Here is a 22,712-nt window from a genome sequence, read left to right as displayed (position 1 = left end):
TATATATATATATATATATATATATATATATATATATATATATATATATATATATATATATATATCATAGTATAAGTATTTTAATTAAATATAAACAACACTGAATGAATAAATCAAATTAAATAAATGCCAAGTTCAATTCTTGGCGTTTTTGTGTATATGCTGCAGCCAGCAGATGTCACCCATGGGCGCAGTAAACACTGAGCATGTGACACTGTCAGAGCCTGTAAGATCCGCCGTGCGCTTCTGTTTTTTCTAATAATCCATGACGAGCCTCCTCTGACCAAACCCCGTCATCAACACACACAAACAAACAACACTGGACAAGTGACAATGGCGAGCAGACGGGCCTCGGTGTCCTCCTCATCGGCGGGTCTGGAGGCCTGGTTCCCCGCGCCCGGTAGCGCGGAGGACGAGCCGGAGCTGCGGCGGCTTCGGGAGCGGCTGCGCGGGTGGCTGTCGCAGTGTGAGCCCGCGGTGATCTGCGCGCAGCGGCTGCTGGTGTGGGAGAGGCCGCTGTACAGCAGCATCGCCGCGCTCGCGCTCAACACGCTGTTCTGGTGAGACACGAGCGAATAACGGCTGTTCATCCTGACGAGTAACGTTAGTTAGTAATCGGCTTAATCTGCTCGTTAGTAGTTGCTTCGGGTCGAAGTTCTCCCTTGTTGCTTTTGTGGCAGCTTCGCTGTACGCTTACTGTTCTTCGGACATGTGCTAATTTGTTTTGTTTTGGATACTGTCATTACTACAATACCATGGTATTATTGGGTGACCGTGCAAATACCATAGTAATTGTACTTTACCGTAGTATACACCAGTACTATGGGTTTTGGACGTCTTACCATCATTACTGTGCCATACCATTTACTAAAAGTACTTTGGCAGTACCATAGTACAGTCATTATGTTATCAGACGGTAATAACATTGTTACTATAAACCCTAGAACTGAATGTATGCCATAGTCATATACAGTACAGGACCATGGTATTTACAGTATTACCATGGCATTTACAGTACATGGTACTGTTTTTGTATGATATGTTCAAAAACTATGATAGCGTCTTGTCCAAAAAACATGATACAATTTTTTTGTTAGGGGTAAACACCATGGTGTATGATTATGGTATTATTGAACAAATGTCAGTGTAATACCGTGTTTGCTTTTGGACATTTACTGCGGTATTACCATGACATTTTTCAAACAGATTTTACCACAAAAATATGTATTTTACCATGATAATACCATCTGCAACACGGAACTTCCACCGTTCGTTTAATATATAACGTGCAATATTTATAACAATATAATATGTATTTTATACATATGAAATAAACATTAAAATATAATATTTACAATTATATTTATAATAACATAATAATAAACATAAAATAAATTTCTACTTACATAAACACAGTGCACAGAAAGATATTTATCTCTCCATAATATGGTAAATGTATACCAATGTTACCTTTGTTCATTATGGTGATAATATCACAGTTAGTAGGCAAGAACTATGGTCAATTTTCATAAATGGGAAAATTACATACATGACTTATTTCTGTCATATTTTGTCATATATGTCAGATAGTGATGTTTGAACAGATATATGTGTGTTTTAGGCTCCTGTCGTCCACATCTCTGAGACCCTTGTTCCTCCTGAGTGTGTCTCTCATTGGACTGACGTTACTGGAGAGATGGAAAGGCAAGCTGCCGCAGATCACCGGTAATCTACTGATGCCACTATATTGTGTATTCGATTCATAGCAACACATACAGATGCAAACTGAAGGAGTGGGGAAATAGCTGACATATAGCTTATATATAACACATGTTTTGCAGCATTGTGAAGATGCTTTGATCTGCAATGCTCTGAAATGAATCGTTTTAAATTAGTTAATCGGAATAATTTCAACTTGAACAGTGACGGTTGTTAAGCAGATTGAAATCTTTAGAGCAAGAACTAAAAAGCAATCAAATCTTGCCAAAATGAAGGCATGTTTTACACACCACAAATTTAAACATTTGGATTATTATTATTATTATTTTGATTTATATGCCCCAATGTAACAATAATAATACAGAGCTATTCAATAAATACATAGAATTTATTTATTTTTTTGGTATTATGTTGCTTTTATAATTATAAATATGTTTATAATGCTGCAAAGTATAAATGCTGTTTATTTGAACTTTCTATTAATCAAGTAATCCAGACAAAATCTATTATCACTTCCACCAAAAATATCAAATAGCACAACTGTTTTCATTATTGATAGTAATAAGGAATGTTAATGATTTCTGAAGGATCATGTGACACTGAAGATTGCAGTAATGATGCTGAAAATGTAGCTTTGCATCACAGGAATAAATAACAGTGTAAAAAAAAAATCATGTAGAAAACATGCCTTCATATAGAAGTCATTTAAATTTAATTAATTATTCACAATATTACAGTTTTTACTGAATTAAACAAATACAGCCTGTAAAACCTTTTAGACTTAATGTTAGAGACACTGCTATTGTAAAACATCTCTGTTGTCAAGACACAAGGAGGGATCGCAAAACTGGTCCAATGAGAATTTAACATGTTTGAGATCGCATGATATTTTAATTTTAAGATGCCCATACAGTCACAGTTTATTGTAGGAACCTCTTTTATATTGATCTTACTGTTTGCTACTCTGTTCTCTACAGTGTGGCATCCAGAGCCGTCTGTCGTTGAGAGGTATGTGTCTTGATCTGTGCATGTCTCAACAGCACCTGATCTTAACAGATTGTTTCAATTTGTCCGAACTGCTGAAGTTAATTTGTAAATGCTGTTACAGAGAAACGCTAAGTGAGCAGCCACGTTTGTTAAGCATCGAGGAGCTCAGCCATCATCTTGCAGAGAGTTACCTCACCTTCAGGCTTTACATCCAAGAAATGCTTCAGTATAAACGACAAAACCATGGCAAGGTGGGGAGAGAAATATTTTTTAAATGTTTCAAAATGACATAAAAGGGATAAAGCTGTCTTTATTCATCCTCATGTCATTCAAAACCTCAAAAGTCTACACCATTTAAAAGTTTGGGGTCAATAAGATACATATTTGAATTTAATAGTTTTCTTCAGCAAGTCTGCATTAAGTTGATCGATAGTGGCAGTAAAGACTTTGTCAAAGAATTCATCAAAGAATCATGAAAAAATTTAAAGCAGCACAACTGTTGATAATAATAAAAAATATTTATTGAGCAGCAAATCAGCATGTTTGAATGATTTCTGAAGGATCATGTGACACTGAAGAGTGCAGTAATGATGCTGAAAATTCAGCTTTGCATAAATCACATTTTATAATGCTTTCAAATAGAAAACAATTATTTTAAATCATAATAAAATTTTACAATATTACTGTTTTACTGTATTTGTGATTCAATAACTGCACCCTTGGTGAGCAGAAGAGATCCCAAACATGTTATGTCCAGAAAGTGTTTACTGATCAGTCGTTCTGTTTCTCCTCATCAGTTCTGCATCATGATGTGTTCAGGATGTGTCCTGCTGGCCATGGTTGGACATTACGTTCCCGGGATTATGATCTCCTACATCATATGTGAGCAAACTTCCCTTGGTTGTGTTTGTTGATATCCATACATTACTTTTTCACACACGGCTGCCCTTTTGCACCAGCTACTTAAATTGCACAACACACAACTATTCGAGTCCACTGACTGGCTGTACGGCCCAATAGAATACACTTCACCCCTCTGGAAGTCACTTCGAAACAGAGTAAGAGACACACAATGCCATTAGGAAACTATGACTTCTTTCATTAACTTATAGCGAAATCTTTCTATCGGAGGTTGTCCCCCTTGGTAGAAATCGCGGTCATGAGGAACCTAGATTGTACTGAAAGGGCATTTTAGTGTCGGTGATTGAAGTGGCAGGGGCTTGAGCCCCCCGGCCTCCCCCTGTGTAAGGCACTGGAGTGTATTATTACTCTCCTTGTATATTTTCTTTTGGATTGTATACTGTTTTATGCAGGCATTATGATAGTTGATAAAACCTCATCTATATCATGCTTGATATCTTCGAATTTGTATTTTGAAGATCTAAATGGTAGGGTATATTATAGGTTGATACCTGTGCAACATATTAGTATTACACGAATCTTTAATAGTTTTTGCATTAACAACCAATCCAATTACATATGCAAAGCACCATGCTAGAAATCAAAGAGTCATAAACTTTCCCTCCAAAAGTTAAAAGGGGTCTTATTATGCAATTTCAAGTTTTCGTTTCTCTTTGGAGTGTTACAAGCTCTTCGTACATAGATAAAATACCCAAAGTTGCAAAGACTAAAGTCTCAAACACTAAGAGAAATTCCTCGTCCATGTCCTGAAACGCCTCGTTTAAACATGACCCCACATGTTTACATCACTGTGTGGGAAGATTTGCATTACAATGCCCAAATGTTCACACAAAGAAAGAAGGCATCACTTTTTTCTCGCTGTAGTATTGTTGTTGCCGTCGCCATCACCACCATGTCATGGAGACGCTGTGTATTTCGTGAAACTATTTAGTTTGGCCTTCCAAAAGAGGATGATATTCGCTTCACCATGCCTAAAGCTGATCTGTGCTGGTCGCTCAAGAAATACATAAACTTTGTGCTTTGGATCGTCGGATCGGCTTTCACCGTGGACGAAGTATATTCGGCCAATCACAACACACTAGATAGCTGGTCAATCAGAAAGCCTTTTGAGCTTTGTAAAAGGCGGGGCATAGAGGAGCAACAGTAATGTAGTCTCCCAATCACCACCGAGGCAGAGTAACATCTGTGGAGTTCATAACTTTTCAAACCCAGAAGAATCCGGTTGCAATTCCAACACCAAACTTTTGAATGGTACTGTATGTAGGGGTTAACTGTATTTTTCTCTGTCCTGCATTAGTGCTGAGTGTGCTGCTGTGGCCGCTGGTGGTTTACCATGAGCTGATCCAGAAAATGTACACCGGACTGGAGCCCATACTGATGAAACTCGACTACAGCATGAAAGGAGACACACAGCGCCGCAAATACGACAAGAGAAGTGAGAGCGTTGCCTTTGTTTAGTGTCCTAGATTGCTAAATAAACACTATTCTTTTAACTATATTATGCACAGAATGTTCGGTTAGGAAATAAGTTTTAAATAGTGGCGACAATTAATTATATAATGGCTGATAATTAATCTGATATGTCTGATATTTTTAGCCTGTTCATGAAATCAGGCATTTTAAATACAGTAAATTATGTTACAGAAACATGGCATGAGTTTACAGCTTGAACTTGAATAAATATTCGCCTATATTGTCTGAATCCAATATTGGATTGATAACAACAATAAAAACTGTTCAATATTGGTGCCAGTATATTGTGCGCTCTTGCTGCTGATTATCACAGTTGATGGCTCATCGCAAACCGGGTTGTTAGTGTGTCAGTTCCTGTTAGAATGTGCTCAGGAGACGTGTGTGTTTGTGCAGGGCTAAAGAAGGAGCAGGGAGAGGGTGATGAACCGAGGGCAGAGACGGAGAGCGAGAGCGAGAGCGAGAGCGAGGAAGAGCTGTCATGTTTCGCCCCTACTGTGAGTGTCCTGATACTAGGTCCTTCGTTTCATGTTTGATGATGAGGAGACTCACTATATCACATCTTAAAGGGGCCATATTCTATATGCAAACTTTTAACTTGTAAATATACTTGTAAGTGTATGGATACAGGCTTCAGTGTCACATGATCCTTTAGAAAACATTCTAATATGCTGATTTGCTGCTCAAGAAACATGATCAATGCCGAAAACAGTTGTGCTAATGTTTTTGTGATACTTTTTTTATTTTTTTTTTATTTTCTTGATAAATAGAATGTTCAGTCACACTTTATTTTGGAGACCAGTTTTCAATACTGTACTGACTAACTATTATCATCGACTTTTGCCTCAATAAACTCTTAAATCACTAATAAACAGCCAATATTTTAATAAGATGCATGCTAATAAGCAATTAGCTAATAGGGAGAATTTTGAAGCTCTAAAATAAAGTGTTACCAAAAGTTCAAAAGAACAGCATTTATTTTATTTTATCTTTTATAACATTCTAAATCTCTTCTGATCAATTTAATTCATCTTTGTTGATTAAAAGTATTAATTTTCAACAAACACTACTGAACAGTGTAATTGTGGTTGTTTCTCCGAGCAGGTGGATGTGAAGACTACGGCTCTGGCGATGGCCATCACAGACTCTGAGCTGTCCGATGAGGAGGCGTCCATACTGGAGAGTGGAGGATTCTCTGTATCCAGAGCCACTACACCACAGCTCACAGACGTCTCTGAAGGTACGCTACGCTCTTTCATGTGCTCGATGAGTTTAGTAAGACTGATTCAAATAAATGGGTCAGTACCACAGATGACAAACATTTAACATGCGTTATTTACTCCATACACTACCGAATGTTTTCAAATGTTTGGGGACTATATTTTTCTTTTTAACGTTTTTTGAAAGACTATCTTATGCTTATCAAGCCTGCATTTATATAATCAGAAATACAGTAAAACAGTACTGTTGTATAACAATACAATTTAAAGTACTTTAAAGTAACTAAAATGTCATTTATTCCTGTGATGCAAAGCTGAATTGTCAGCAGCCAGCTACTACAGTCTTCAGATTTGCTGTTTAAAAATAAATTCTTATTATTATTAGTATTGAAAACTCTTGTGCTGCTTATTGTTTGTAGAAAACAATAAGCCATTTTTTCAGGATTCTTTGATAAACAGAAAGTTCAAAAGAACAGCATTTATTTGAAATAGAAATCATTTATGACATTACAAATGTATTTACCATCACTTTTGATCAATTTAATGTATCCTTGCTGAATGAAAGTATTAATTTCTTTCAAAAGCAAACACATTTTATTTTTACATTTTTGAATGTAGTGTATAAAATATAATATATGTAAAAAATATTGTCTTTGTCGTATTGTGCCTAAAAATGGTAAATTTTTTACTGAGCAATAATACATGAAAAATAAAAATGCATATATATATATATATATATATATATATATATATATATATATATATATATATATATATATATATATATATATATACACACACACATATGAAACATAAGTCAACATGAAATCAAAATGTATACTATTTACTTAGCACACATTGCTAGTCTTAATGATAAATCAATGGAAATGAATCCACTGAAAAAATAGTTTGTCTTGGTAATCTTTATCAAAATCTGAACATTTGCTTCAAGTCCGGAATGGCATTTCTTCTCTGATGATGTCAGTTTGATGACTTGGGCAGATAATCCTTAACCCCTCCCATTCATTAGTTTCATTAGTAATCCTTAACCTCTCCCATTAGTTTGCTAGTTAGCGAGAGATGGAGATGAGGAGTGCTAAAATAAAACTCCGCTCTCTATTCAATATTCTGCTTCAGTTGGAAATACATCATAATAGTCGGCAGCTACTTCTAGTTCATGCAGACTTTAAATGCAATGTTGCCTAAAAGTTCTGAGCTAGTCCAGACTGTATGCTAATAAGAAAAAGCCTCTTTTATTGCACACGGGCAACAAATATTTGTGTAATAATTCTAAAAAACAATGTTATGTCAATTATTCAAATTGCTGCTGTGTAATAGTTGCTTTGCACAAATTGCACAAAAATTCATAAAACCTATTTGTTTGATTTAGTTAATCATTTAACTGTTCTTACTAGGACTGTCACTTAAACACAATCAACCAAGAAAGACTCTTTAATTATTTTAACAGAAAAAAGCTTTTACATTCTGCTTTATCAATGGTTTTACTCCAAAACTGTCTGTGTTTTCATCAGCAGACATGGATCAGCAGAGCGTGCACAGTGAACCGGAGGAGGCGTTCACTAGAGATCTAGCGGAGTTCCCGTCGGTGGATGAACTGCCTTCTATTGAACCGGGGCTGTTCCATTTCCCGTTGGGTGTCCTGGGGTCCGAGCAGACGGGAGCGTCCGGCTCCGAGCTCCAGGAGGAACCGCTGTCTCCTGCCAGCCTCCTCATCCAGCACTTAGCATCGCCGCTCCACTTTGTCAACACGCACTTCAATGGACACAGACAAGCGGCGGGGGCAGACCAAAGCATTGTGGGTACTGATAAAGAGGGAAGGGGATTGGCTGAGGATGTTTCGAGACCCACTCGGTCCCTGGAAGCCCTTAGTGAGGAGATAGTGAGCACGGCCATCTCTACTGTTGTACAGAACACTCTCTCAGCCCTGTTGCGATCTACGGAGGCTAGCGAAGGAGAAGGAGACCTGGCTTCGTTTCTTCCCACCGAACCGCCTCCTTGTCCGATTGAATCGTCCCTCGAGTCACCATCATCCAAAGAAGCCAGTGTAGAGGAAGAGGAAGAGGATGGTGACGTCACCGAAGCAAGCACCGAAGAGCAGCCGGATCTCACGCTCGTACCCGCGGAGGAAGAGGACTTTGAGCTTCTGGACCAAAGTGAACTGGAACAAATGGACGAGGGGTTGGGCCTTGGTGTTGATGGACAGGAAGTGGGCGGGGCTTCCACAGAAACACCCCCAAGCAGTCAGCAGCACGCAGACCAGCATGATTCTTAGCTTCCCATCATCTAAACTGTTTATTTTATTTATAGTCTTTGTAGACACCATATACTGACAAAAGATTTGTGAAAGGGAATTTTGCGGTCATCTATGCCTTTATTTTGTCGTTATCGGGAGTGAGATCACTGTGATTGTTAATGCCTCCGCAGGTGAATGTCCAAAATGTAAAATGTATAACACAAATCCTTTTTTTGACAGATCCAAATAGCCTTCAGCCTCAACTCAAATTTTAAAGGTGATTTAAAATAAATTTAGTTTTAATCATTTACTGTATCTTTTGTCAAAGACCACATGTCTGCGACAGATGACAAGAGCCCTCTGGTTCATCAATCCCACGCTGAGTGTTTTCATAAGTCATGGGAATTTTAGGACTGTGGAAGGAGAGGATGAGTAGGATATGACTGAAGACTGAAAACATTAGTGATGTCAAACATTTATTTTCATCATCATAGCTAAACTAATATATTCTATAATATATTCCTATGAAATGGATGGTTTTATTTATTCAAATTGGTTAAAGTGAAGAATAGTTCACTATTAAATATGCCTCAAATAAATGCTTGTGAATAAATGAGTGACAAAACTTTAGCACATTTGGCTGCATTCCAGATTAATTTATTGGATTTTAATTGGATCGTGCCATTTTTAATTGGACACCCCCCCCCCCCCCCCCGCACACACACACACACACACCATGTAGGTGTTTAACTCTGTTCATATTCATTCAATATATTATAATTGGATGCACTTTAGCATTTTTGTTTGTGTGCACTTACTAGTTTACTTATTACTTATTAGTTTGCAGGACTTTTTCCTGGATACCAAATACCCTACTGTTCAAAAGTTTGGGTCAGTATTTTTTATATATTTATTTAAAGGTATGAATACTTTTAAGCAGCGAGGATCAAAAAGCATTCATATGATTGAAAGTGATTAAAAGATTTCTATTTCAAATCCATAGAAATGTTTCTTGAGCAGCAAATCAGTATATTAGAATGATTTCTGAAGGGTCATGTGACACTGAAAACTGAAGTAATGATGTTGAGAATTCAGCTTTAGCATCACGGCAATAAATGACACCTAAAATTTTATACTATACATTTTTTTAATTCTAATAATTTCACAATTTGACTGTTTTTACTGTTTGATCAAATAAAATGCAGGCAGGGAGAGCATAAGTGAATTACTGACTCTAAATGTATGAACGGTAGTGTATGTTGTATTGCATTGTAAAATTTACATCGAAAGGTCACAGATTGCCTGAAATATAATTCAAATGATAAACAAACATTTTTGGGTGTAGTTTGTGCATGGGCTTGACTGAATTATTATTATTATTTTATTTTTTTATTTAAATGCACATAAGACGGGAATCCTAAGCAAATGATTGCACCTTATTTGTATGTCATTAAAAGACGTACACAATAAGTCATCAAGTTATTTCTAGAATTGACAATGTAAAGCTCTTCTAGAATATTTGGGCTTATTTTTAAAGAAATTGATTATTCGTTTCTCTTTATGTCAGTTCAAAGGCCATAGTGACTCCTTACATGACATGACACTGAATGAATATAAGATTTTATGATCTGATATATATATATATATATATATTTAATTATTAATAATACTAGAGGGAAATATCTTTAAAACTGGAAATGTGTATATAAAAACAATCTTTCACATACAAAGAAAGTTTTACAGATCTGTTCATTGATTAGAGGCAGGTGGACATTCCTTTAAAGTCAAAAGTTATTCTTACACTTTGTCTTAAAGAGTCATAGTGTAAATCTATATATATATATATATATATATATATATATATATATATATATATATATATATATATATATATATATAATTTTAATTAGAATTATGTTCAAGCCCCACTGTAGAATCTGATTAGTCTAAAATCCTGCAGCAAATATGGTCTGCATTGCTGTGATTGTATTTTTTATTTCAATGTGGAAAAAACAAGCTCTTTGCCGCATTGCAGTTTTTTTGGATAAGAAACCGTGTTTTTGCTTTGCACGATAGAGTGCGTTTTGTCTCTTCTCCTGTAGATAACTCTAAGCTTACACATCTTATACAGACCGCAGAGATTTGTGTTTTCTGATATTTAAGGAGAGATTATCCTTGTGTAATATTGATTGTTTTGCTCATGTTGTTACTGCTTATGATAAAAAAAACACTTGGAGCATTTAACTACAAAATGCATTGTTGAATGTCATTTTTCTACTCTGACTCTGACCTCCACATAATTCTCATATACACCCATAAGCTGGTTTTAAACTTCAAATGCTTTGTGTTCATTCAGGAAAAATAGGGATGGTTTTCACTGAATGGGACTGATATGTAAATTGTGAACTATAGGAGAATTGGACAATCCTGGTGTCCAATCAGGCCATCAAATATACAGATGAGTTTGTTTCTTCTTTGGAACACATCACATTACTTGATGGACTGAAGTCGTGTGAACTACTTGTGGATTATTGTGATGGTTTTTATCAGCTGTTTGGACTCTCATTCTGATGGCACCCATTCACTGAAGAGAATTCATTGGTGAGCAAGTGATGTGTTAATTTTCTCCAAATCTGTTCCAATGAAGGAATAAACTAATCTACATCTTGGATGGCTTGAGAGGGAGCCAATTTTAGAAGAAGAAACATCTACATTAGCGTTCACATCAGTGGACAATAACGTTGTTTTTGTTATAATCTTGCACTGTAGTTTTGTTGTCTGCTCAAGCTCTCTAAAGTTCATCAACTAAAAAAAAAAAAATGCTTTGAAAATGATTCCAACAAATTCGTTTCTCTGTGTCGTTATCTTTTTGGTTGTGGTAGTCTTGCGTAGCCAGATCTTCAGACCTTCAGACTGACGGAAGAAGGTCTGGAATCCATGGCTGCTTTCTTTGGCCAAGGCCCGCCCACGAGGCTCTTTGACCAACATGTCAAACAACCAATCACAGTTCATTTCGTTCATTGTCACGTTTCGGGGAGTGGAAATGTTGCATCCTTAGTGTAAAACTCTATGACCAAACTCTATGACTAAAGATTCTATGCCACAAACGTTCAATATTTTGCATACTTTTGAAACTCCAACGTTTAGTTGATCCTGATAAGCACTCGTCATCACAGTTGTAACACTTTCTTCTCTCGTGAAAGGGTTTGGCAACACGGCATCTTTGTTTCTAGACAGAACATTAAACATCCTCGCGTGTGAGAGAGCATAAACATTTTCAGTTCTTTGGTTCTCTCCCTCCATGAGGTATGGGTTGCTGCCAATGCCTTCCCCTACTCAACTGCGTTGACAACGCCTTTATACGTCATCAATCTCCTGGTGTTTCCTTCTTCAAATGATGATGTTTTCCACATACTGCATGAGGTTTAATCAAAATAACCAATACTACTACTACAACTACAACAAGAGAAAAATACTATACTAACACATAAAAAAACCTGCCACGGTATGTAACAGATGTGAAGACCATACATGTTTATGGAAAACAAAAACAAGGAATCAATGTAGCTATCATGGTTGTGTTTGTCATGTTCTTCATGTTTCCTCGTGTTTCTTGGCTGACCACTCCTTTTTAAGGTGTAACTTGCTCAGAAATGACAAGACTTATAAAGTTGGAATGCAAAAAAAGATGTATATAAAAAGCATGTGGTTGTGTGAGAGACATTCAGACACACTACTACAATGGCTCTGACAGTGATCAGTTTCCTGTGCTTTGCAGCTTTGCTACCTTTCCTAGGGTTGGGGGGACCTGAAGACTGCTCAGGTAAGATTTCTTCTCTAAAGCCAGGATCTTTGCTTAAGATGAGGGAAAATATGACTGGAATAAAACCCATTCAGGTCTAACATATTCAATAATGTTTGAAAAGTATAATTTAATATGTTGTTATAGGACTCTCTGAGACTCTTTTACAGCATTTACAAAACCTCTCCTTTAGAAATCAGGGACCTGAAGGTGTCTGTCACTAATAAATTTGCTAACACGAAAATCACCTAACAGGTTGTTGGGTGTGTTGTGGAAAATGATTAAAAACTTCCTTATCTCTGTTCTGTTTTGTTATTTTTATTTCAAATCAGTGCTATTGGTTATCGTTATGTCTGTTTTACAAATATTTTACCAATGAAAAGCATTCTAAAGAGCTTGTGACTAAACCTCTTAGTTGTAATGCCATTGAATCCTCAAAATGTCAGTTAAACGACATAACTCCAACCCGCCTCCATTCAGAATGAAGTGCCGTGCATTTTAAAGCGAGAAATCTACAGCTTCTTCACAATGCAAGGGTAAATAAAGAAATGATGTTTGAATAAGTATAGCATCTCCTTTACTCAAGAAATTCTGTTTAGAAAAATTAATGTTTTTGTGTGTTTAAAAAGCAGAGAAGGGTCTTAGCATTTGCTGTCTAGTTAGCTAACACACTTTTATACGTTCGAAACATCCTGTGGATAGCAGTTTATTTATTTCATGAGATTTTGGCCAAATGTATTAAGCAACAAGAGAAACTGAGCGCCCGTATAGCCACAATAAACTTTATAACCAGCAAACTGATGAAAACATAATGTGATTAATTAACTGGCTCAGATGCGGTTTTTCTATGATGGATAAAACACAGATCTCCATCATTCTGTCATCAAAAACCTTGATAACTCCATTTTAGTATGATTTTCAGAAATTAAGTGCAAGTGTCTAATTATATATAAAGCCAAAATACCAACATTGATGACACATTATTTAATTATAAAAACACCCCCCCCCCCCCAAAAAAAAACTCCCATTTATGGAAAGCAAAAACAAATACTCAATGTAACTATCATGGTTGTGTTTGTCATGTTCTTCATGCTTCCTCGTGTTTCTTGGCTGACACACCTTGTCCAGAAATGACAAGACTTATGAAGCTGGAATGCAAAAAAAAAAAAAAAAAAAAAACTCTGACAAGTGATCGGTTTTCTGTGCTTTGCAGCTTTGCTACCTTTCTTAGGGTTGCGGGGACCTGAAGTCTGCTCAGGTAAGATTTCTTCTCTAAAGCCATGATTTCTGATTAAAATGAGGGAAAATATGACTGGATTCAAATCCATTCAGGTCTAACATATTCAACAATATTTGAAAAGTATAATTTAATATGTTGATATAGGACTCTCTCTTACAGCATGTACAACATCTCTCCTTTAAACAGGAAATCAGGGACTGTTCTCTATGAAGGTGTCTGTCACTAATAAATTTGCTAAGACGGACATCACCTACTCCACTACTGTGAAAGAGGGAATCCCGATGTTTGGGGTCTTAAATCAACTACACAAAACGAATAGCAGCTTTAAGTATGGCACAAAATATTATCAAATTATTTTGGTTACATGTACCTCCCAAGCAGTAAAGAAAGTATAGGATAGTAGGGTAATAGGTTATTGGAAATTTTTTGACATTGTCAGTCTATTGTACAAGACTCAAGAGTCAAAACCACAAGGAACTGTTGTACTGCTAATTTCATTTGTTTGTGGTAATTATGCTCCATTTACGTTTTTCTATTAGCTTCACCTACACTATTGACGATAACTATGGCATATTTGTGAATGGTGTGAATGGAGTGAATGGATCTACTGAAAACTGCACATATTGGGAGCTTCTGTCACAGAGCGGAAGCTCTATAGAGCCACTGAGCGTGGGTAAGTGCATGAGTTTAATTAAACAGCAGGCAGTATGGGTGCAAATATGTTGGAGCAAGAACATATTTTTTTTCACTTTATGTACAACACAAATATGAAATTCAATTTCCCTCAATCTTTTACAGGAATTGGCTGCTACCTAACCAAGAAAAATGAAAATTTCATTATGAATTTCACCACTTGGCACTGTCCTATTTATGGTTATAAATAAGACTTCTCTGATTCTGATTCATCTATATTAATGGCATACGATATTAATCTTGTATCAGACTTCTGTAATAATCTTGCGTGTATCAATGTAATAATAATAAGAAAAAAACCATCAGTCTAATAATAATAAAGTCACTAATGGAACTGAAATCTGTCTCACACCTTTCCACAGTTGTGACTAACTACGCGACTATAAGTAGCATCAGTCCAAAAATACGTCATGACGAGGAAAAAAAACATATACAGGTCCTTCTCAAAAAATTAGCATATTGTGAAAAAGTTCATTATTTTCCATATTACCAATTTTCATATATTTTAGATTCATTGCACACCAACTGAAATATTTCAGGGCTTTTATTGTTTAAATACTGATGATTTTGGCATACAGCTCACGAAAACCCAAAATTCCTATCTCAAAAAATTTGCATATCATGAAAAGGTTCCCTAAACGAGCTATTAACCTAATCATCTAAATCAACTAATTAACTCTAAACACCTACAAAAGATTCCTGAAGCTTTTAAAAACTCCCAGCCTGGTTCATTACTCAAAACTGCAATCATGGGTAAGACTGCCGACCTGACTGCTGTCCAGAAGGCCATCATTGACACAGAAAGACATTTCTGAACGAATAGGCTGTTCCCAGAGTGCTGTATCAAGTCACCTCAGTGGGAAGTCTGTGGGAAGGAAAAAGTGTGGCAAAAAACGCTGCACAACGAGAAGAGGTGACCGGACTCTGAGGAAGATTGTGGAGAAGGACCGATTCCAGATCTTGGGGGACCTGCGGAAGCAGTGGACTGAGTCTGGAGTAGAAACATCCAGAGCCACCGTGCACAGGCGTGTGCAGGAAATGGGCTACAGAGAAGCAGCACTGGACTGTTGCTCAGTGGTCCAAAGTACTTTTTCGGATGAAAGCAAATTTTACCTGTCATTCGGAAATCAAGGTGCAAGAGTCTGGAGGAAGACTGGGGAGAAGGAAATGCCAAAATGCATGGGCCCGTATTCATAAAGAATCTTAATGTAAAACGTAGCTCCTAGTGACAAAATTCTAAGAAAATTCTTAGAAATGTGGGCGTTTACTCTTAAAATTAAATAAAAAATCCTAGTAAAGAAAAAAGTAATTCAGAAAGCATCTTAACCCTTAAAAGAGGTCTTAAGGTCAAACTTGTTAGGAGCACAGACGATTACTTTTAAGAGGCTTAAGAGTTTCTTTAGCAGAGGAGAAAATGGCAGAGAGACGAAGAGGCAGAAGAAATGTTTTGCAGACCATGGATGACAGTGAGTTAATAAGACAGTATAGATTATATAATAATTTATAAATTAATATATAAATTAAAGTAATCACTAAATTACGATATTTGGCAACTGGCAAAATGCAACAATGCAATAGTGATGATTTGGGTCTGTCACAACCTTCTGTAAGAGTGATCACACAAACAATTATAGCACTTTCAGAACATCTTATTGTGTCGCAGTTCATTTCGTTTCCACTGGACATTCCCACCTTGCAGGCTCAAAAAACTGCATTTATGAATATAGCAGGCTTATAGGTGCGCACAAGCAGGGGGAATGAACCGTTAATAGTTTGTGCTATACGTTCCCATGTCTGCTTCTTGTCCCTTGCTGTGACACCCGGCCCGAATTTTCCTTTAAAAATGGCCTTGTGTTCATCCACTAACTGGGATGAACCTATTCTTAAAATCACTCTTTTTTTCCTTCTTGGACAACCAACCAATCATAGTCTTCAAAAGATTGTGTCATACATAGCAACGGGGTCAACCTGTCACCTAGTGGAATCAAAAGAAACTTTCTGCAGGGAAATAGACCTAACTGGTCCTAAATAACAGACTCCTAAATAAAAACTTACTTTTAAAAAATAATACAAATCTGACTTTGTTTCTGTGTTTATCACAATATTGTAAAAATACAAAATATGCAATATCTTGTGCTTGTGTTAAACTTCCGGGAGTTTTCTGTAAAATAAGACAATTTTTATAAATTTATTCCAAAGTATGTGGGTAGGGCTGTCTTTTAAGTTCAGGTATGCCTACTGATTTCAGAAATCAAAAATGGTGACTGTAAAAGTACACTTGGAGACTCCAATGCCCCCTTTCAATTAAAGCTAAATAACTTTTGCTTAGATGTTATCAAAAAATTCTTTTTTCTCCTGTTTATTGCCACCTAGTGGAATCAAAAGAGATTGTCTGAAGCGACATAGACCAAACAAGTCCTAAATTAGGCCGGTGACACACTGGATGCGTGGCGCAAGCGTCTCAGCCGCGTGGCGTGTCGGTTTTTAATTCGGCTCACATGTTAACAGAATCCGCCACGCTTCTGGGACGCTTCTGGGACGCTTCAGACACGCGGCGCTCACGCCACGCAGCCAGTGTGTCACCGGCCTTAAATGCAAGAATACCATATAAGCATAATCTCATTAAAGAGCAATAAAATCACACAAATTTATACATATTATAAAACATTACTCAAGACTAAAGACTTAACAGATTAATCAGTAATCGTGTTAGCATTGTTTTCGTGCACTTACTTTACTTTCCGATTAAGCTATGTCATCACGTATTACATCAAATTGGAGTTGTTCAAATATACTCATATTTTTCATATTAAAAAATAACTAGTTTCACCATCTTAAACATGACATATCCTCCTTCCAGATAGCAAATAGCATGTTACCCAGGTCTGGCCAACTTCTCCCACATTTTTCTGGCCCACATACTGCGTGGAATGACACTGACGATTCAACCTGAGTCTGGGTGATATATGTCAGCCACAACTGAACCGAATCTAGGCTATATCTCAGAAGTGGCGTGGGTGACTTCTGGGCCACATCTGATGTCACCAGGGACGGACTGGGAGTGAAAAGCGGAGGGGATTGAAATAAATGAATTATTGTATGAACTAAAATACTTGAAATCAATAGAAAAGGAGCAGAATGCAAAATGTATAATATGACAATAATAAGCATAAACCTAGAACCTAGAAACCTGAAACAACTTAATTCTTCAATTTGAGTATTTTCTCTCTCTCTCTCTCTCTCTTTCTGTGTGTGCGTGTATGTCATGTTAATCAGACTTATCACCTTATAGACCATATAGGCGATTTCATTTACTCTATTTTCTAACTCGATAGGCCAATCTCTCAAATGTAACCCATTGTAGAATCACTGCTGTCTTTTTGTGAATGAATGGAATATTCATGTCAGACAATGCAAAGTAATAAACAGCAGTGAACATTCGGACTAGGGGTGTCCTGGGATTTTAATAGTGCTCATCTAGCAGGGATGGGCAACTTTGATAGTGACGAGGGCCAGCATTTTTTCTCCTTTATATCGAGGGGCCAGTTTACAAATCCACTTCCACACACCTTTTACATCATTTTACTCAATTTTCCTGTTTATCAAAGGAAATTAAAGAATAATTTATGTCATTTGTTTTTAAAGATTTTAACTATATTAATTAACTATAAACCTTGTGCAGTTTGGTCAATTTAGAAGGGAAACTTTGTTGTCAGTTGACAGTTATATCCCCCATGCAAATAAACATTTAAATTTCATTGTCTGTACATTTTTGTATTTTTTATTACAGAACATTCTCAAATCAACTTAAGAGGACAGATAAAAAGGGCTTATTAGAAATAAATAAATAAATAGTTATTGCAAGTACCATAAAATAACTGGGTGACTGTAGGATTTTTAAGATAAAATTTAAGAGCTTGAAAGACCTTTTAAGACATGCAATTCACATTTCAGCCTTTAATTTTTTTTTAGGGAATTGTGAAAAGAGTCAGTTATTTTATTTATATTATATAAACAATTAGGCTATTATTAATCAATTATTACATTAAATAACATAAATATATCTTAGTGTCTTAAAGGTGCTGTAGGGAACTTTTGTAAAAAAAAATATTTTTTACATATTTATTAAACCTGTCATTATGTCCTGACAGTAGAATATGAGACAGATAATGAAAAAAATCAAGCTCCTCTGGCTCCTCCCAGTGGTCCTATTGCTATTTGCAGAAACTCCATCGCTCCCGGTAAAAAACAACCAATCCGAGCTGCGGTCCGTAACTTTGTTTTTGTTCAAAATGTAGAAAAATGTATATAATAAGCGAGTACACCTTGAATCCATATTCCAAACCGTGTTTTTAGCTTGTCCTGAATCACTAGGGTGCACCTATAATAAGTGTTTATATTCGGACTATTTTAGATTGCTTCGGGGGTACCGCGGCGGAGTAACCCAGTACCTTTGTGATTCTTCATAGACATACACAGAGAGAAGTAGTTCCGGCTACGATGTTCTTCCGCAAGACGCAAGCAGTTCTGTTTATTAACAGCTAAAACGTCAAAAGTTCCCTACCGCAGCTTTAATTGTTTAGATTTTTATAATGCATTAGCTTTTTCTCGATCCACTGGTTCACATTTAAAAATATGTAGCAAAAATGGCAGAGGGCTTATTGAAAAAAAAAAAAATCATAATCTGAAAAGATCATCTGTTCACCAACTTGACTGGAGAATGCTGTTTTCATGGTCAGTTTTTCATTTATTATTTGCCAATGTTAGTGAATGTTTACATTAGAAAGCACGTCCTACTCACAGACTGTAAAAACTCTGAAATTAATACGTGGAGCGGCTGGAAACTAGCGACCTCTGCTGGTTGGAGATAGTATAAACCTGAACGCAATCTTGCTTCAAGTATCCCAGAGTGCAGTCTGGACGATGGGGCGGGGCGACACGTTGGGGCGGAGCGACACGTGTCGCCCCGCCCACCTCAGCGATTATTGGTTTATGATTAAAATGAGCTTATTGGTGTACAGATGAGTGACGATTTTACAGCTTATTGGTATAGAGAATTATGACGCTATTAGCAGGATTGGAATAAGGAAGTAGACACTCAGATGAATAAACTTTTAATATAAATTAAAAAGTGAATATAAATGTTGTGTTTTTGCATTTATTGTTGCATTTCCACAACATCCCGTATAAATACAAAGAGTTTGGGATTACGACGAACAGAATAGAAATAAATGGTCTACTCCCTCAATGGCTGTAGTGTAGACGCTACCTCGGCATTACTCGCTGGTTTGAAAATGACACGGCAATATTATGCGAAGTATGGTTATGTAGATAGTCATGGAGTACCTTGATTTATATATTCAAATTATATATACATACATATATATATATATATATATATATATATATATGTGTGTGTGTGTGTGTGTGTGTGTGTGTGTGCGTGCGTCTTGTGTGTAACAAATTGTCACCAGTCTCTGAACGTCACAAATAATATTCTGAACATTCCCTTGGCCCCTACGAAAATTTACCATGGTTCTGCTACAGTAACTATAGTAAAACTATGGTGTTTTTATAATTACAGCTCACAGTAATTAATATGCCAACAAATATTTTTACTACAATAAATCCATGGCTGCGTTCGACACCATAGATCATGACATACTCATAGATCGATTACAAAACTATACAGGTATTCAAGGGCAGGCTCTAAGATGGTTTAGATCCTACCTGTCCGATCGCTACCATTTTGTTTACTTAAATGGGGAGTCATCTCATTTATCATCAGTAAAATATGGAGTGCCACAAGGATCCGTCCTAGGTCCCCTTCTATTTTCAGTATATATGTTGCCCCTTGGTAATATTATTAGAAAATACGGAATTAGCTTCCACTGTTATGCTGATGATACTCAGCTATATATCTCAACGAGACCAGATGAAACTTCCCAATTATCTAAGCTAACAGAGTGTGTTAAAAATGTAAAAGATTGGATGACACACAATTTTCTCCAATTAAATTCGGATAAGACAGAGATACTAATTATTGGACCAAAAAACACTACACAGAATCTTGTAGATTACAATCTGCAACTAGACGGATGTACTGTTACTTCCTCTACAGTCAGAAATCTGGGTGTTATATTAGACAGCAATTTGTCTTTTGAAAATCATATTTCCAATGTTACAAAAACTGCATTCTTCCATCTTAGAAACATTGCCAAGCTACGAAACATGTTATCTGTTTCTGATGCAGAAAAGCTAGTTCATGCATTCATGACCTCTAGACTGGACTATTGTAATGCACTTCTAGGTGGTTGTCCTGCTTCGTCATTAAACAAGCTACAGGTAGTCCAAAATGCAGCAGCTAGAGTCCTTACGAGGTCAAGAAAATATGATCATATTACCCCAATTTTACAGTCTCTGCACTGGCTACCTATTAAGTTCCGTATCAGTTACAAATTATCATTACTTACCTATAAGGCCCTAAATGGTTTAGCTCCAGCGTACCTAACTAGCCTTTTACCACGTTACAACCCATCATGCACCCTAAGGTCACAAAACGCTGGACTTTTGGTTGTTCCTAGGATAGCAAAATCCACTAAAGGAGGTAGAGCTTTCTCACATTTGGCTCCCAAACTCTGGAATAGCCTTCCTGATAATGTTCGGGGTTCAGACACACTCTCTCTGTTTAAATCTAGATTAAAAACACATCTCTTTCGCCAAGCATTCGAATAATGTATCTTTTTAACTGTGAGTGTAGTTGCATCTGTTCAAAGGTGCATTTTTATTCATTAACTTGGGTTAAACTAATTTTACTTTGTTAGATCAGCAGCTATGCTAATGATGTCTGTATTTTGTTTCTATGTTTCGCCACGGGATTTACATCCCGTGGTAACTAGGATTTAAACAAGCTCCAGTCTGGATCCAGAACACCTGAGAAGAGATGATGCTGACCCTCAGAGGACCCCAGATGATGCTACCTTGAATCAACAAACAGAACTAACAATTATTGCTAAATGTGTCACTGAATCATATAATAACTTAATTAATAATATTGATAGTTCATCGTCTAGCTGACTACGTCTTATATTATTATTTTTATTTTTTCTAAAATCCTGTCAAATGTGCACAAACTACTAGCTACTACTAAATATTGTAGAAACATAATTTTCTGTAAAGTTGCTTTGTAACGATTTATTTTGTAAAAAGCGCTATACAAATAAATAAACTTGAATTGAATGGTTACTTTTTGCAAGGAAGGAACTATACAGGTTCTAAAGAAGTTGCCCAAAAACACTTGTTACTTTCTGTTATTTGTTTTCTGAACTGCAATACTGAAAACCTCATTAATCCTCACAATCCTGTCACAACTAAATTAAGAATCCATTATGAGCAATGCATAGCAAATGATGTTATCATCAAATATGAGAAACCTTAAAGAATGATAGACTGATGTAAATGACTGAAACCTGTTGTCATGCACGTGTTTTCCATAGCTTTTTTATTAAAACATTATACACTGCAAAGTTGAACTTTAAATGACATCAATTAATACATCAAAACCAGTTGATCTCAGTCCATTCTCTATTTCCCTTCAATGAACTTAACACACAAATGTGTTTCATGCCGCAAAAAAACAAAACAAAAAAAAACAAACAGTCCTTGGAACAAAATCCTGTGTAAACAACAGCCCAGAAGATCACCACGCCGTCCTCTTCCCTGTACCCTGGTGGGTTAAACTTGAAAAAGGCTCTGCACTGCAAGCGTTCCCTGATGCTGTACATCCGTCTGAACTCGTTCCGGTCAGGAGACAGGAGGACAATTCTTCCAGTTGGCCACAACTTATAGTGTAAAGACAAAATACATGAAAGATAATAATAATAATTAAAAAAAAGTTTAACAGCCTTCTACTACAAAATTCAATTGGAGAATGAGCATTAAACGGGGAAATCTTACTGTCTAGCCAGGCAAACTGTGCCGCTTTCCGAAAAACTTCGGAGCACATCCCTAAACCATCTGCAAACCAGAGAAAGTGTCAAATATGCTGAGTCACCCGCCGACAAAATAACTTCCCTGAGGATTTCCAGTGGAAGCTGTTGAATCAAAAACATACACAGGTTTATTTATACATGTATATAAAAGTTATTAAACATTATATAAACACTGAATACAGACAACCTTGCTTTAAAACTCTCATTAAAAACTCTTTAGATTGTTGTCACAACTGCATACTCATTCTTTTATAATAACACTAATAAAATGTTAATATATACAGTACTGTGCAGAAGTATTAGGCATGTTAGTATTTTCACATTGAAAAAAAAAACAGTTTTAAGCCAATTATTTATATCTTTTGCTGTTGTGTGTTGTGTGTAGGATATATTAGTTTACATTTCCACACATTCA

The 22,712-nt window shown here is 36.3% G+C and overlaps 1 protein-coding gene across 2 annotated transcripts; it reads left to right on the top strand.

Moving 5' to 3' along the window:
• Positions 1 to 216: 216 nt before the first annotated feature.
• On the top strand, positions 217 to 9,953 carry LOC113102780 (reticulophagy regulator 2-like). 2 transcript variants are annotated; one of them, XM_026265870.1, is made up of 9 exons: positions 217 to 560; positions 1,622 to 1,725; positions 2,697 to 2,727; positions 2,828 to 2,957; positions 3,504 to 3,588; positions 4,925 to 5,062; positions 5,494 to 5,594; positions 6,202 to 6,337; positions 7,850 to 9,953. In XM_026265870.1, exons 1-9 carry the CDS (start codon positions 334 to 336, stop codon positions 8,608 to 8,610), a joined length of 1,713 nt encoding a protein of 570 aa, XP_026121655.1. In that variant the 5' UTR covers positions 217 to 333; the 3' UTR covers positions 8,611 to 9,953. The 2 variants fall into 2 exon arrangements, with proteins under 2 accessions (XP_026121655.1, XP_026121670.1); XM_026265885.1 differs by having other exon boundaries at positions 219 to 560; positions 7,853 to 9,953.
• Positions 9,954 to 22,712: the final 12,759 nt, after the last annotated feature.

Source organism: Carassius auratus, chromosome 1 (genome assembly GCF_003368295.1).
Source record: "Carassius auratus strain Wakin chromosome 1, ASM336829v1, whole genome shotgun sequence".
Lineage (NCBI taxonomy): Eukaryota > Metazoa > Chordata > Actinopteri > Cypriniformes > Cyprinidae > Carassius > Carassius auratus.
Note: the sequence above shows the minus strand (reverse complement) of the source record. Positions and strands in the feature narration are given on the sequence as shown.

Coding starts and splice junctions, on each gene's coding strand:
- LOC113102780 (XM_026265870.1), top strand. CDS start 334: ATGGCGAGCAGACGGGCCTCGGTGTCCTCCTCATCGGCGGGTCTGGAG. Junction 561..1,621: donor GCGCTCAACACGCTGTTCTG/GTGAGACACGAG, acceptor TGTGTGTTTTAG/GCTCCTGTCGTCCACATCTC. Junction 5,595..6,201: donor TGTCATGTTTCGCCCCTACT/GTGAGTGTCCTG, acceptor TTCTCCGAGCAG/GTGGATGTGAAGACTACGGC.